Here is a 15,588-nt window from a genome sequence, read left to right on the forward strand (position 1 = left end):
GCAAGTGAGGGAGGAGGACAAGATGAGGAACTCGTCCTCCCTCTCTCTTTTTATATTATTATGGTAATTTACAATACCACAAAAATATCCTTAACATTACATAAAAATAACCCATTTGTCATTTTTTCACTTATAAGTAACTATAGTCATACATAATACATTTTTCAACTTACATGTAACTATAATCATACATAATATATTTAAGTACACTAAATTTTTTTAACTCTCCATCGAACTGAAGTTTAATATATCTAGTAAGACTTGCTTGTTATAAAAATATTCGAAACATTCTTTAATGGATTGCTTTAGTAAAAATATAACCTAACTGATTTGCTTATCTAACATGTGGAGTAGATATGTTTCTTTTACAATTGTGTCTCTAATAAAATGGAAATACACTTGAATATGCTTTGTTCTTTTGTCAAACACTGGATTGTTTGAGAAATAAATTGTCGCCTGGTTGTCACATGACATTTACATAAGTAGAGTAATAGAAAGACCACATTCAATGAGTAAGGATTTAATCCACATCATCTTACATTTCGTATAATATATAGCTCTATTCTCGTCTTCTACATTGGATCTTGCTACTACTGTTTATTTTTTGCTCTTCCAAAATACCAAGTTATCACCAACAATTGTATAGTGATTACTTGTAGATCTCTTATCTAAATGAGACCCTACATAATTTGCATCTAAAAAATCCTTCACCACTACATGTCCATTCTTTTTTTGGATCAATCACTTTCTTGAAGTACCTTTTAGGCTCAAGATTTACCTTCTTTGGCGTGTCCATAAATTGACTTACCATACTCTGAACAGACATAATATATGGTCTCGTTACAGTAGCATAATGAGTTTTCCTACCAATCTTTTATATTGTAATGCATTTTCTAGAGGTGGACTAGTCTCATTGTGCAAAACATGATAAACTTCAGTTGGAGCACCTGTCAACTTTGCTTCTGACAAGTCTGTTCCAGTTATTAGATCCATAATATACTTCCTTTAAGACAAGCATATACTATCCTTGTTTTGAGCTACTTCAATTTCCAGAAAGTCTTTCAAAGATTTCGTCCATAGTTTGAAAATGTTGTGTAACGCATGATTTAACTTCATTAATGCCACTAGCATCACTCTCAAAGATAACAATATCATTTGCATATACAATAATCACAACAATGTCAAATTTTCTGTTTAATAGAAAGATGAATTGATATGAACTTGACCTCGAAAACTCATAAGTGCTAATAACATGACTAAACTTCTCAAATCATACTCTAGGACTTTATATTGAGTCCATAAATGGCTTTCTAAAGTTTCCATACATTATTTGTCTCCCCTTGCACCAAAACCCTCATGGTTCCTTCATATACACTTTATCACGAAGATCACTATATAGAAATGCATTTTTCACATCAATTTGAAATAAGGGCCACCCCAAATTAACAACTATTGATAGGATCACTTGGGTTGAACTCAAATGTTTTAACAGGAGAACGTGTAAAAGTAATCCACGCCATAAGTTTCGGTACACCCTTTTACAACTAGTCGTGCCTCATACCTTTCTAGACTACCATCTGCATGATATTTGACTATAAACACCCATCTATAACCTACAACTATTATCCTTGGAGGTGGATCAACAAGAGTCCTTGTGTTTCAAGATACAAGAGCAGTTATTTCTTCTTGTACTGTTAAGAGTTAGACACCCTAATTTAATGCTAACGAGAGTAATAAAAATTGCGGAAGAAGAAAAAAAGCATGAAGAACACAAGATTTATACAGGTTTGCCTCAAGGTAAAACTACATCCTGTCTTCTGTCGTTGCAGTAGTTTACTATGAAGATAAAATAGTTTACAAGAGAAATCGCACACACTCAAGTTTTTTCTCTAACTTCTCTCAACCGCAACTAATGATCCTTCTCTGATGATGATGACCCTAACAGTGGCGTCCCCAAATATAAAGAGAATATGGCTATTGTAATACAAGTATAAAATCCCCAAACTACCCTTAATAAAACAACAATCAATATATCATGGACTCGACATACCAACTCAGCGTGTGGCATTAATTAGACTCCACAACTTAACATGTACAACAACCAACTATAAAGGACTCCTCATTGCTTCAATGTGAGAGTTAGGAGTGGAAATAGAGAAGAGGGAAACAAAAATTACTTAAAAAACTTTAATAAATCCTCAAAGAAAACATATTTAGACATGTGATGCTTGGTTCAAGTGCACACACCTTTTTTAAGAGATATTGGGAAGTCAAGATCAAACTATGGAGATGGTAAAGTAGACTGAAATTCAGACAAGTCAGATTGAAGGTAAAGGGATAGTGAATGGGGAGCGTCATTCAGTTGACTTAGGATATATATATATATCTTCATCTTGGTCATCTTGTTGTGTTAGCATGGGAAGATTTGTAGCACCACTTCTTTCAGAACTAGAGGACAAAAAATAAGGAATAGAACCAAAGAAACTTACATCAGTAGACACATAAACTTTATGCTTAATTGGATCAAAACATTTGTAATTTTTTTTGTAATTTGGAGTAACCCAAAAAGGTACACTTAATGGACTTAGGAATTAACTTGTCCTCAAGATGACCCATAACATGGACAAAGCATACACAAGTAAAAACTTGAAGAGATAGAGAAAATAATGGATGAGTAGGGTAGAGAATTTTAATAGGAATTTGTCCTTGTAAAATATAAGGAAGGTACTCTATTAATGTGATAGAAAGTAGTTAAGATTGCATCTTCCCAAAACCTTTTTAGAACATTCATAAGAAACAAGATTGAATGAAAAATATCTTATAATGTTGATTTTTGTGTTCAACATGTTGAAGAACAAATATGGCAGAATCTTACATGACTCTTATGAGAAGGAGTCTCATGGTAAAGTGGTTTACCCAAGGAGGAATTATTGTATTGTCAGACTTTCACTTTGTTAGAGAACATGGTATGAGAGTATGTTATGTGGGTTGACTTGTGCAACCCATAGAGACAGTGTATTTCTTTTCTTATTTGTCATCTCAATTAGTTTTGTTTTTTTTTTCCTTTAGTCTTTTTCTTTTCAAGCTCTCATATTTTCTTGGAGCTTGCACCTTCATACGACACTTTTCATATTATAGATTATATATTTCCAAACATATTTATGAGTCTATTTTCTAATACAAAGATTTTTATCAATCATAGTTCTCCACAAAGAGAAATCTACATAAAAAATAGCAAAGGTCGAGCAATAGAAAGGATTTACACAGTAGTAGAAAACTTTACTTTTAAATAAATTTTGTACCATCAAGAAAGAGAATTTATATAGACAATTATGTATCAAAGAAGGCCCTATGAGTCTACTTCCTATCAGAAGAAATAGTTTCTCAATTTGATTTTTCAAAGAGAGATATCCATATCAGAAGACTTAAAGGCCAGGCTAGAAGCATGTTACTTGTAGAAATTCTAATTTTAAGTTCTTTCCTCAAGAGAAGCCTATGTGTTTCAACTATGGTTACTTTTATTTGATTACGTAAATTCTAGGCTCCAAATTTTATTTTTTTAATTGCATTAATCAATTTACAAGCATGCAGATCATAATCTTTTCTTCTCTATCAAATTTAATAAGAAACCACTTGTGAAAGGTCCTTATCTTTTCATAAAATTACAAGGAAGAGTTTAAAGAGAGAGGTTAAGAGGGTTAGCGTAAGAGAGAAAAGAAGAAGAAAGGAGTAAAGTAGAGGAAGAGAGGAGATAGATCTAGAAGGAAAAAAGAGAAGAGTGGAAGGGAGTTGGGGCACCAATTTGAGAGGAAGAGGAGAGCAAGAGAGATTTTAGAGAATTGAAAGGATTACATCAATATAAGAGGGATTCTAGGAATTGAAAGATTACATAAATTAAGATAAATCTAATCTAGTAGGATCTATCTTATAAAAAAAGATGAAACATTTTACCCTTTTTGCCTTCATGTCTCGTGCCCTTTGAGCATTTCCGTTGTTTGCCCTTAGGCCCCACACCCTTGTTTCATGGAGGTGGCACTTTCTATTTTGTGGTGGCTTCTTTTTCTGTTTTTCTTCTTCTCTTCTACTTTTCTTCTTCTCTTGTTTGAGGGTAACTTTGGGTTTCTATCATTTTGATAATTATTTATACTATAAATAGGGGAGACGGGTTAGAAAACCTTAAAATCTCCCTCTTTTCTCCCTTTCAAATTACTACAGAATGGACCACTTCTAATAGTAACAAAAGAGATAGGGAGTCTTATAAAGTTTAATTTAGCCACTAAAGAGACTATTTCTTTATAGTCTATACCATAAGATTATGTGTAACCTTTTTGCCACTAATTTGGCTTTGAGTCAAAGCAATGCTTGACTAGGAGTACCTCTTTAGAGACTTGTATTGTCCTAATTGAGTCATGAACATATTCATCACTATGTAACATTAGAGATTATGCTGAATGTCCTTCTAACAGTTCGAACATTGGCTTGGACGATTTCTTCTGGTGAGCTTTCTCTCTCGTCCTATCAAACAGATGCTAGTAGGTGTTCGGACAGTGTTCTCTCTAGCTTGACCTTCTTGTACCCTTTTTCAATGGGTCATTCAAATGCTTCTTGGCTAATCAAGTAGTTGTGCTTCCACAATGCTTTAGCAGGACTTATTTTTGGCATTTTTATGCTTTCAAAGCTTACTTAATATGCATCATTAATTGAATAATATGTTTGTTATCATCAAAGTTAACTTACTGGGGATATTGAAACCAACACAAGTACATAGAGAGAGAAATCTATGTAATTTGCACCCTAATTAACTTAAGTGACTACAAGAAGAGATTAAGGTCGTGCTAGAAATATTTAACTTAACTTCCTCTTTTCTTTTCGATTTCTTCCCCTCAACTCGTAGAAATTTAACTTGACTTGCTCTTTTATTCTTGTCTTCTTCTTTTCTTTTCAATTTCTTCCCCTCAACTCTTAGAAACTCATTATATATTACATTCAACACGAGCTAGCAATTGCAAGCTGGTAGCAACACCAGAAAAAAGTAGGTTTGAAGTTATGTAGGAGTTTGAAGAAGAACCAATTAATCCAATCCTACCTCAAAGTTTGGTTAGAAACATAAGATTGTGACTGGAATGTTGGGGCCGGCCATAGAAGGGAAGACCGAACCAAACCAGGCCCTCTAAGTCAGCAACAAGTTTACAACGTTGCCATGTTGACGCCATGCAGGAAGACACCACAGCATTCCCTTCAGATCTTCACGCACGCAGCTGACCCAGACGGTTTTTTCACTCCCGCTTCCCTCTTTCTTCCCAATATAACGATATAAATGCTTCTCTGAGACGAACACAAATCACCGAAGATCATTAATGGAGACCAGTAAAGAGAGAAAAAGATGGAGGTTCTTTTCGTTTCTACTAGTACAGAAAAAGATATGGCCAGTAAAGAGAGAGATGCAATGGAAAGGGATGTGAAGCACAGGGTGGGGTTGCAGCAGATGGAGTTGCTCAGGATTTACGAATCTCTTGGGATGGAACCAGCGGACGCCATGGTTGTAAGTCACTGACCTCAAACTTCATTCGTTTTTGAAGGTTAACAAGGTCTGAACCAGTAAGGTTTTACATTGGAGAATGATTTTGAAGGTGGTGAATACCCTCGCCAAATACAAGGATATTATGGTGGATGGGAAGATGTGTATCCAGAAAAGAATACTACCGCCTGATAACTCAAAAAAGCCATGGAAGAGTGGCTGCATCACCTTCACTTCCTTCGTCATCTTCGGCTCTGCTCCTCTTTTGCCCTTCATTGTGCTGATTTCATTCACGCAGAGCGAGTCTGCTAAGTTCTTTGGAGCCTGTGTTTTTTCGATTCTCTCTTGCCCTTCTCGGGCTAGCCAAGGCCAAGATGGCTGGTGAGAACTACATCATCTCAGTTGTTGTCACCTTATCGAATGGTGGCCTGGCTGCGACAGCAGCTTATCTCATTGGATGGTCCCTCAGAAAAGTCGCCGGTGTGCACTGACTGAGAAATTCTGACTCGAGTGGGAACTTTTGGTATAGAACTCTGTCTTTGTAATTAGGAGTGGCATCGACCCAAACGTTCGATCTCGGTTCAGTTCAGTTTTTACTTCGAGTTTGGTTGACCTCAAACTTAAAATAAGGATAGTTAAGTATAACAAGTTAAATTTAAGACTTTCCTAACTTAGCTTGTTAGCTCATGAGCTAATTCGTTAGCATAGATTTTTTTACGAAAAATATCTTTTTTTTTAATTACTCTCATTAATTCCCTTTTTAGTTGGTTGATAATTGTTCTTATTGATCTCAAACCTTTCAAACCTTAAAAACGATCAATAGTTTAATTCTTTTGGATCTGTCAATATCTAATATTGTTGTTTATTAATAGAATAAATACTACTGATGGAGATATTTATTCTTTATTTAAGTCTATTTAATTAATTATTATACATTAGTATACTTCATTGCCAAGTTTAAACTCTTTTGTGATAGTTTATAATTCAATTGAACTAAGTGCATTAAAAAAAATAAAAAATAAAAATTTTTAATTTTTTTTTTAATATAAGTTAGAACTCCTAACCCGAGTTTGAACTTGAGCTCAAATTCAGTTAAAAAATTTGAACTCAAACTCGATTCCAAGGTTCGAGTTTGACTCAGTCCAATGCCACCCCTCTTTGTAATGTTATTTTGGACTGGAATGTGGTATTCCAGGGAAAGCTTTCTAAACCAAGGCACAGCAACCTGTCGCTGGCGTTTTGTTTAAAAACCAAAAGTATTGCAAGTAATTCAACTTTTCATATTACAATCAATCCTTGCACTGTTTTGATTCATGTCTGCAGTGTAGAATGGAAACACATAGATGAAGCATTGTTTCGTCAACATTATACAGTAGCAGATTTCACATTTCATATGCCATTAGCGCCATTTTTCCAGTACCAATAACCTTTAAAAACAAGATTAAAAAAATAAAAAACAACGGATGGAATTGGAAACATTTAGAAACACCAAAATTCCTTTATTTGTTCTCAAATTCCTTCCCCACATCCTATCCAGTTCGAAACCCGGGTTCTGTCGATCCACAATGCCTTTTAGAAAAAGAAAGATGAAATCAGTTCACTACCTGTTCAATATTCATCTGATGATCCTCCACCCCCATCGTCATCTGATGATCTGCCACCCCCATCGTCATCTGATGATCCGCCAAAATGAACAGCCGGTGCGTTCCCCAGCAAGGTATTCAGAAATCGTGTTCGACTCCAACCTCTTGCACCCAGCTGCCTTGATTGTCTAATTCTGGCAATGAGAGCTAGCCATCCACCTCCAGAGGCGCTTGGACGGGTAGAACAGTCAGTTTGTGGACAGTACTTCAGTAAGCAGCTCTGACCAGCACTCGGAATTTTAACATCAAATACAGGAGGAAGAGGTCGACCCATAACTTGCACATGACTCACACTACATCAGAGTAAAAACCCACATACAATCAGAAACAACATTTAGAAGGGCAATGATAGAATCCATTTCATTTAATTCTCAGTGATAGAAGCTCCAAATACTGAGACGACAATCCACAAATAAGATGATCATTGTTGAAGAGGAGATGACTATTACATGATTCTCACAATAAGAAATCTCTTATAACCGGAATTAATATGGGGGAGTCTTACAAGAGTCTCATAGAAGGAGGTTTCACAAAAGAGTTTCAGTTTAAAGGTATTTTAGTTATATTAGTTTTCTATTTAGGTTCAGTTATTTAATTATGCTAAGACTTGTCTTTAAGTGTTAGACTTTGAGTGTAATTGGGACAAGGGTAGTTTAATTATAATTGGACTCTACTATTTTCCTCTATTTGTACTCATATTACATAGTTAATGAAGTTTTTCTCTTTTCCAACTGGCATAAATTTGACTTTGCAAGTCGTAACACAGAACATCATCCTAAAGGTACTAACCATATGTAGTACAGACCATCCATCTCCTGTTTCTGGACTCTACCTAGAAGCTCAATCTGCAGAATCCCTCCGATACACAGAACAGGCTGTGGCAGCTTAAATGTTTGCAAGGAATTCTCCTGTCCATACAAAGAACAATTTAAGCAATCAAACTTTTTGTAGATAAAAGGGTTAACATGACAAGCAATTCCCTCAAAAGTTACTAAACAAAACATTATTCCTAAACCACAAAAAGGCCATTTGTCAAACATAAGATATAATGTTCAGCATCATTTCAAAAAAAAAGATCTAATGTTTGTACATATCCAAATCCAAGATAATGACAGTTGTACAGAGTAATTCAGTATGTAAAAGTTAGAATGTATGGACAATCACAGCAAGAAAAGATTAAGCATTCTTTCACATCAAATATTAAATTGATTTTTATTTCAGATCCATTTTGTTATGGATCAAACATGGATGTTGAAAATGCTTGGTTCTATGTGGGTTTCTTGCTGTCACAGACAAAGGAAGCCAGGATGAATTGATAGAGTAGTCCATAGGAAAAAGAGAGTCCTGTGTGGGTTCTCTAAGAGAAGTCCAGTGGTTCTACAGAAGACTACAAAGTCAAAAAAAAGCCAAAAAAAAAAAAGGATGGAATTAAAGACAGGAGACAGTATTAGTGAACAGTCCAAAAAAGAAACTGCAGGTCAGATGTTTCCTAATCTCTGGATTCTTACGTCTTTAAAACACAGGCACAGGAATAGAGCAACCACCAGATGGCAGTTTATGTCAGAGAGAAGGTAACATAGAAAACAAAGAGTGTTAGACGATGTGAAATGTAAGCCAGTAAGTAAATTTTCTCTAGGCTTTCTTCAACATTGCAGTTGCTGTAGGATAGATGTTTTCTCTAAGCCAGTAACAACTCAACAATGTCAAAAGACATCAACCAGTCCAAACTTCAAGTTAAGCCAACAAACGAAAGGAATTGCTACTGAGAGTTCCAAGGACAATACAGAACAAGTCTATTATCAATGTGGAGACGCAGACCATTATCCTACTAGGAGCCTCTAAAGAAGGGCCGAAGATGAAGATGAAGATGAAGAGAAATGTGATGGCGAATGCCTTGTTCATGTGCTCGAAGGAGCGAGGGAGGAGCATGGTGTTGAGCCAAGAGATAAGATGGCTCACATGAATGTTGTGAGGTGAATGGTTATTCAAGCCTAAGAGTGAATATAACTGAAGGAGAACAAAGATTTTCCACATACTAAGTGTGGCAATAAGAACTGCAAAGTGATCATTGATACGTGCAGTTCCATGACCCAAAAATGCCATTGAAAGGCTAGGTTTGAAACCTGTCCGCACCCACATCCTTAAGAAGTGGCTGGGGTTGACCAAACAACCATTCCAGTCAACCAAAGGAGTTTAGTGCCTTTGCAATTTGCTGCCTATACTGATTGCACATAGTGTGATGTTGTTCCCATGGACATTGCACATATCCTTTTAGGCAGACCACGGATTTTTTATCTAAATGTCGCTCATTAGGGAGGTCAAATATTTATGTGTTTCTTTATAAAGGGCAGTGATAAAGGTTAACCCCTCTAAACCCAAGGAAGTGAAAAAACATCCCAAAGAAATCTAGTGAACCCAACAAAGGTTTCGACATGTGCTCAATCATAAGCAGTTTGAATGGAAGCAAGAAAGCATGGTGAACTATTAGCATTAGTGGCAAAAAAAGTTTGTGAACCTCAAGACAACAGTGACCATGATATACATGAGGAGGAGAATCAAATGGTTGCCAAATATTCTGATGTCGTCCCACATGACCTGCCTAATGAGTTGCCACCACTGCACGACACACAACACACCATTGACCTCAATGCTGAGTTCATCCTTACCCAATTTGCCCTATTATAAGAAGAATCATGCAGAGCATGCCGAATTATAGAGATCGATAGATGAATTATTTACTTCACTAGAGAAAACCTTAGTCCTTGTACAGTACCTCCCTTTTTGCTCCAAGAAAGATGAGAGCCAGCACAAGTGTCAATAGTTGGCCATTAACAAAATTATTGTGAAGTAGAGATTCTCAATTTCTTGATTTGACAATATACTTGAATGATGACAGGACTTGAAATATTTCTTAAGATGGATTTAAAGAGTGGTTATCATCAAATCCCCATTAGACCTGGTGATGGGTGGAAGATAGACTTCAGGACAAAGGATGATAAATAAGAGTGGCTAGTCATGCTTTTCGGGTTGAATAATGCACCAAACACATTCATGAGAGTTATGACCCAAGTGTTTTGGCCATTCATTGGTGAGTCTTGGTCATCTTCTTTGACGACATTCTCATCTATAGCAAAACATGAGATAGCACCTCATTTATTTGGGGAAGGCGTTTGGAATTTTTGAGACTCCACATAAACCTTAAGATTTGCGCCTTCATGAGCTCTCAAGTCAACTTTTTGGGTTTTGCTATGTCTGTCACAGATGTGTTTATCAACCTCAAGAAAGTCAAAGCTATTAGAAATTGACCCAAACACTCCAATGAACATGAAGTTAGGAGCTTCCATGGATTCGCGTCCTTCTACCATAGGTTTAAATGTGGTTTTAGCATCATTATAGCTCCCATTACTGATTGCATCAAAATAGGAGAGTTCAAATGGTTTAGAGCTCAAGTCCATTCTACCAGTCATTATCATATGCAAAGGTGGCATCGAATGGAAGTCCTCTCGGCAGGAAAAGCCAGATGATCACGGGAAGTGAGAAGGTGGTGGTGGCTGAACCTAAGAACATCAAGGAAACAAATCGATTTCCTGCAACACTGGCTAGTTGGAACTTTGAGGAGAGACAACTTGGACCCCAAGGTCCCCGCTCAATGGGCTCGGGATAATTGGAATTTATCACAACCCTTGGTCGTCTCCTTCCTGGGACCTTTAAATTTATGTTTGTTCTTGCATTGTAGGATGACCCCTGTTGGTTATCTCCTGCCATGATATTGGCCTAGGCTTTATAGTCTCAGACCTCCATCGCTAGAGGCCACCATAGCCCAAGCAAATTGGTACACTGTTAGAAACATCCCCTTGGAACTGCAGAGCGAGAATTTGCTGAGAGCAACTACAGAGTCAATCTGCACTCTTGGAGAAATCAACGAAGGGACTTTGGAAAGGAAGCAGCAAGATAGTGCAAGACTCAAAATCATACCCTCGATCCTTGAATCGAAATCTATCATGGTAGAAACAAGCAGTAGATATAGTATCATCAACATCAGACATGAAGGAAGACGGACATTGAAAGGAGACATCTGAATTCTCAGTTAGAAGTCAACATCACAAGGCAGATTGAATTTCAAATTCCAGAGAAGCCTTCAGATTTGCACCCCGAGACAGCCATTCAAGCTTGTTCAAGCAACCGTGGTGGCACCTCAGCCCCAAGAAATAGCGGAGGACTGCATTACTGACACAAGGTACAAGCACATTGACAACAGATCTTCAATCTCAAGGCATAGTGACATGAGTAATAGATGAGAAACATGGTAACATTAGGAAACGACAATTGTCAATCCCTACTCAGATTCAGAGGATGAAGCAATGGAGCCCACATTGCTCTCAAACTCAAGAAGTTGACACCATTGAAGCTCAGCAACAAAATGACTTCACAAAAAAAGAAAATGAGAGAGCAGAAAAATCAATCGCCATAGATGAACTTCAGCCGAAAGTCAGACCACAAATCACCCAGATATATTCTCACCAACAAATCTCATGCCTAAATCTCCCTAACCCTGGAACAATCAACTCCTTCCAAAGAATGCACTCCCTAATAGACGAGCCCTAAACTCCTTCGGCAATACCATATTTGTAAGAGAAACATTCCTTCTAAGGAACGTATAACTCCATAAGATGACATCACCATGGCAATACCATAATTGTTTTCAGGCAAACAAGAGAAACATCAAGCCCATCCAAGCAGAAAGGACAGCAATATAATTAGAACATACCTGCACCATTGGGAATTTTGGAGAAACATATGTCCATATGTAACAATCATCATCATCATCATCAAATCTCTGAGCCGCCACAACCTCCTCTTCTGAATGGCTCAATGAGTAAAAAATGTTTTTTGAAAAGCCCATCCTAAACCTCACAGCTTCCGCTGAATATATAGGATGACCAAACTGAAAATTGGCTGAAGAAAAAACAAAAATAATCATCTTTGAATTGATTAGAAAAAGGAGAATCATATCAATAATAATACTTGTTTGTTCATGAAGGGAGAAAATTAGCAATAATAAACCTTCAAATGGTTGTATGTTGACCTCCTCAATAATGCATAATTTGGAACACAAACTATATGTTAGCATTTCAGGGAGATCAGGATCACTCTCTCCTTCGCTGGACCAATAAGAGGGTCTTTGACCCACATTATCACTTGAATCCAATGTATTCTCAATGCTTTCAGCAGGATCGTGGTCAGTGCTTGATGCACAAATCGCCACAGAAACACAATCCTCCTTTTTTATTGTAGATTTAAGTTCATGGGCTAACCGCGCAAAGACTCTATGTTCCAACACATTCACATCCTGTTCAGTAGAACTGCTGGGTCCCACTTCTGAAGACCTCGTCACATTACTTTGCTCAACAACACAGCAGCAACACTTCAATTCAGGGAACATTCTTGTGCATAGCTTCTTACAGAAACCATTATTAGCAACTGCAGAACAATGTCAGAAGTTGTAGAAACTCTTAAAATAAACAAACATACAAACTTGAATAAAACCCAAACATTTTCCAAACCAAAACAGAGAGTTCGTGGGATAATAATTTTTCATCAATATAAAAATGTAAGAATAGGAATTGAAACTAGAGATGTGAGACATGCCACAATAATAAATCACTTTCTCAACAAGACCAAGTTTGCCATTTACTATACGGCCCCTGACAAGAGAAAAGATTAGCAAAACAGAAGGACTATTTGATCAGCATATGAATAGAATGCAAGTTTCATCCAAATTAAATAAGATGTTTCTGAAGAAAAGACATCATCCACATTAAAATTCTGGAAGACAGGCTACAAATCCAGCATCCTAGACTGAATTAGCACCCCTAAGACCAAATTCTAAGTTCTTAAAAATATAACAATTAAATACATAATATGATGAAAAAAAATGCCCCCATTTTCCCCTCCCCAGTCACCTATAATCCTGCGTCCACTTCTAACTCATGCCTGATTTGAGTTTCAAGAATGTATAGAAACCAAAAAAGTAGAAGCTAGACTTTCTGCTCTCTCATCCTTGAAAAACTCAAGCCTAAGATTGTGATTCATGCCCTTCAAAAACATACTTCCTGATGTACAAACAATGACCACAACCTCCTTCCTCAGATCAGACTCTTTATTCTAACTGCTCTGACTGTCTCAGATTAAAGAACCACTCTACTTGGCTGCTCCATGAACCATAATCACGGTTAGGGTTATAAAAATGACATGTATAGAAGGCATTAAACAGGCTCAAATTGTTCGCCATCAGGACATCTAAAAGTAATCACAAAAGCAAGACCCAGCCATGGTAGTTTCTGACAAAGAGATATGGGATTGATGAAATAAGCAAGCTTACCGGAGATGATAGTGAAGCTTCCTTCCACAGAAAGTACACAAGCACGCACTCGAAAAAAAAATTGAAAAGCTTCTTAGAAGCAAAGTATGCTCTCAAAAGAACTTAACAGATGAATAAAAACTAAAACAAGAAAAACAGGCACCAAAATCCAGTTCATTAAAGGCAATAGGCCAGTTACTCATGTGAGACTCCAATATAAAGATGCAGATAGGAGAACCAGATTGCATGATTTTTTGCTTCCTTCCCTAGAGGGACTTAATCCAATACCTCACTCTAAAAACCCTCGTGCGATTACTGAGATCTACACCTCATTCAAGAATGATATTGCATGAATTTCAATACTTAATTTCCTTTAAACTTTATTGTCTACTTCCACTTATTTAGCATCTATCTTTACATCATATTGTTAAAAAGCCTACATTAAAAGCTAGTATAGTGATCAACAAAAACACAGCCTTGATCTTCTTTACATTTAGTAAAAACAGAAACTCCAATGCAAATTTAAAGTAAATAGTGACTACGTTGAAATGTAAAACTGATTTATCTAGTTAAACAAATCTGGGTTATAATTACAATGCTTTTCAATGTGTGGTTTTCAACTTTTCAGCAGAGCAGTCTCCTCACATCATGTATGTAACAGGAAATCACGCAACGCAATACCATTTTTTTATGGAAAAATAATATAATCGAGGGTAGACATAATTAGATGAAGAAACACTTCCAAACTTTCCTCAGGAGAGGAGAGAATCTCACCAAATTGATGCCAGGATCGCGAGATCGAACTAACACGAACAAGATCAGCGGGATCATCCAATCGCCTCAGCACATCAATTGACACATCATTACACAACAATTCCAAAAAACCTCCAGAAGCCCCCATGTTAATTGAAGACGATGCGTCCAATCAATGACCTGCAAACAGCTCCAAATTACAGCCAATTGTTGATAAAAATTAAAGCAAAAACACGAAATACCGACCAATGTTAGCAGAAAAATTGAATCAAACAACTGGAGTTCAGCAAAATCATAGTAGGTGCTGTTATGTTAGAAGTAATACGCACAAGATCATCCAACAACCATCACTAATAAACCACAAAGCAAGTCACAGAACACATTATAACAAATATTGAGAAGATTAATACACTTCTGACAATAGGAATGTGGAACTGAAAACTGATATTCTCCTGAATGTTACCAGGATCATCGAGTCCAACTAAAAACAAGCACTGATTTCATCAACCCTGTTCATCCTAAAACCCTACGCATAGACTAAATTTGAAAGAAATAAAAATAAAAAAAGGAAAGAAAAAGGGGCAAGCAAAGATACCTTTACTCTACAGTGTTAGAAATACTGATCGGAAACGATGATGTTTCTTGTAGAAGAAAATCGTCATATGGCAATCATTAGTGAAGGAGAACCGCCACAGACAAGTCCCGACAGAGACGAACGAATGAGGAAGAGTTAGAGAAACACCTCTACGTTTATCTACTTCTGTTTCATTATTTTCGTTTCTCTTTTCCTTTTTCTCTACCTCACAGCTCAGGGAAATGAGTCGACATATCAAATCAAGAGTGGTGGCCGATTACGTGTCGGCTGCATACTCCAAAATTGCAGTTTGGTCCGGACAATCTTTCCGGCCGTTTTGGGTATGTGCCAAATAATTTTTGGAGAACCGGGTGATTTTTGGGTATTTGGTTGTGAATTCTTTTTCTTCTTAAATACTATCCAAATCCCATCTTAGCTTCTATAGTGAAGGCCATTTGAACAAACAAAACCTTTTGTTCTCTAGATCCTTATTCAATACGAGTTTTCATGATGGTAAACATTTTAAGACTAACGATGTACTTAAAAAAAAAAAATTGGACATTATTTAAAATATGAAAGTTTTTTGCAGTATTTTCAATTCAAACAAATTTTGCGACAAAAACATGCATAATCAATTCCTTGTCCAATGTGTTTGAGTCACTCTGATAGATTTTCAAATCCCATTTTAGCTTGTATAGCATAGACCATTTGAACAACAAGACGTGTTGTCTCTATATTC

General features: G+C 36.6%; 2 protein-coding genes across 2 annotated transcripts; one reads left to right on the plus strand and one right to left on the minus strand.

Annotated features, from left to right (window-relative positions):
* Positions 1–5,383: 5,383 nt before the first annotated feature.
* LOC137947755 (uncharacterized) lies at positions 5,384–5,903 on the plus strand. Its single transcript, XM_068793524.1, has 2 exons — positions 5,384–5,542; positions 5,631–5,903. The coding sequence occupies exons 1-2, from the start codon at positions 5,384–5,386 to the stop codon at positions 5,901–5,903; spliced, it is 432 nt and encodes a 143-aa protein (XP_068649625.1).
* A 911-nt stretch (positions 5,904–6,814) lies between these two features.
* Positions 6,815–15,018, minus strand: LOC137948289 (F-box protein At4g00755-like). The gene is made up of 6 exons (XM_068794325.1): positions 14,871–15,018; positions 14,297–14,455; positions 12,226–12,642; positions 11,930–12,117; positions 7,951–8,069; positions 6,815–7,454 (listed from the first exon to the last, which is right to left on the minus strand). Exons 2-6 carry the CDS (start codon positions 14,421–14,423, stop codon positions 7,127–7,129), a joined length of 1,179 nt encoding a protein of 392 aa, XP_068650426.1. The 5' UTR covers positions 14,424–14,455; positions 14,871–15,018; the 3' UTR covers positions 6,815–7,126.
* Between the last annotated feature and the right edge of the window lie 570 nt (positions 15,019–15,588).

The sequence above is a fragment of the Aristolochia californica genome, unplaced genomic scaffold, assembly GCF_029961685.1.
Source record: "Aristolochia californica isolate CCGP_79_NKW_82.1479 unplaced genomic scaffold, dmAriCali1.0.hap1 SCAF_13, whole genome shotgun sequence".
NCBI classification, from domain to species: Eukaryota; Viridiplantae; Streptophyta; class Magnoliopsida; order Piperales; family Aristolochiaceae; genus Aristolochia; species Aristolochia californica.

Coding starts and splice junctions, on each gene's coding strand:
- LOC137948289 (XM_068794325.1), bottom strand. CDS start 14,423: ATGGGGGCTTCTGGAGGTTTTTTGGAATTGTTGTGTAATGATGTGTCA. Junction 12,643..14,296: donor GCGATCCTGGCATCAATTTG/GTGAGATTCTCT, acceptor ATTGTTCTGCAG/TTGCTAATAATGGTTTCTGT. Junction 8,070..11,929: donor CAAAATTCCCAATGGTGCAG/GTATGTTCTAAT, acceptor TTGTATGGACAG/GAGAATTCCTTGCAAACATT.
- LOC137947755 (XM_068793524.1), top strand. CDS start 5,384: ATGGAGGTTCTTTTCGTTTCTACTAGTACAGAAAAAGATATGGCCAGT. Junction 5,543..5,630: donor AACCAGCGGACGCCATGGTT/GTAAGTCACTGA, acceptor ATGATTTTGAAG/GTGGTGAATACCCTCGCCAA.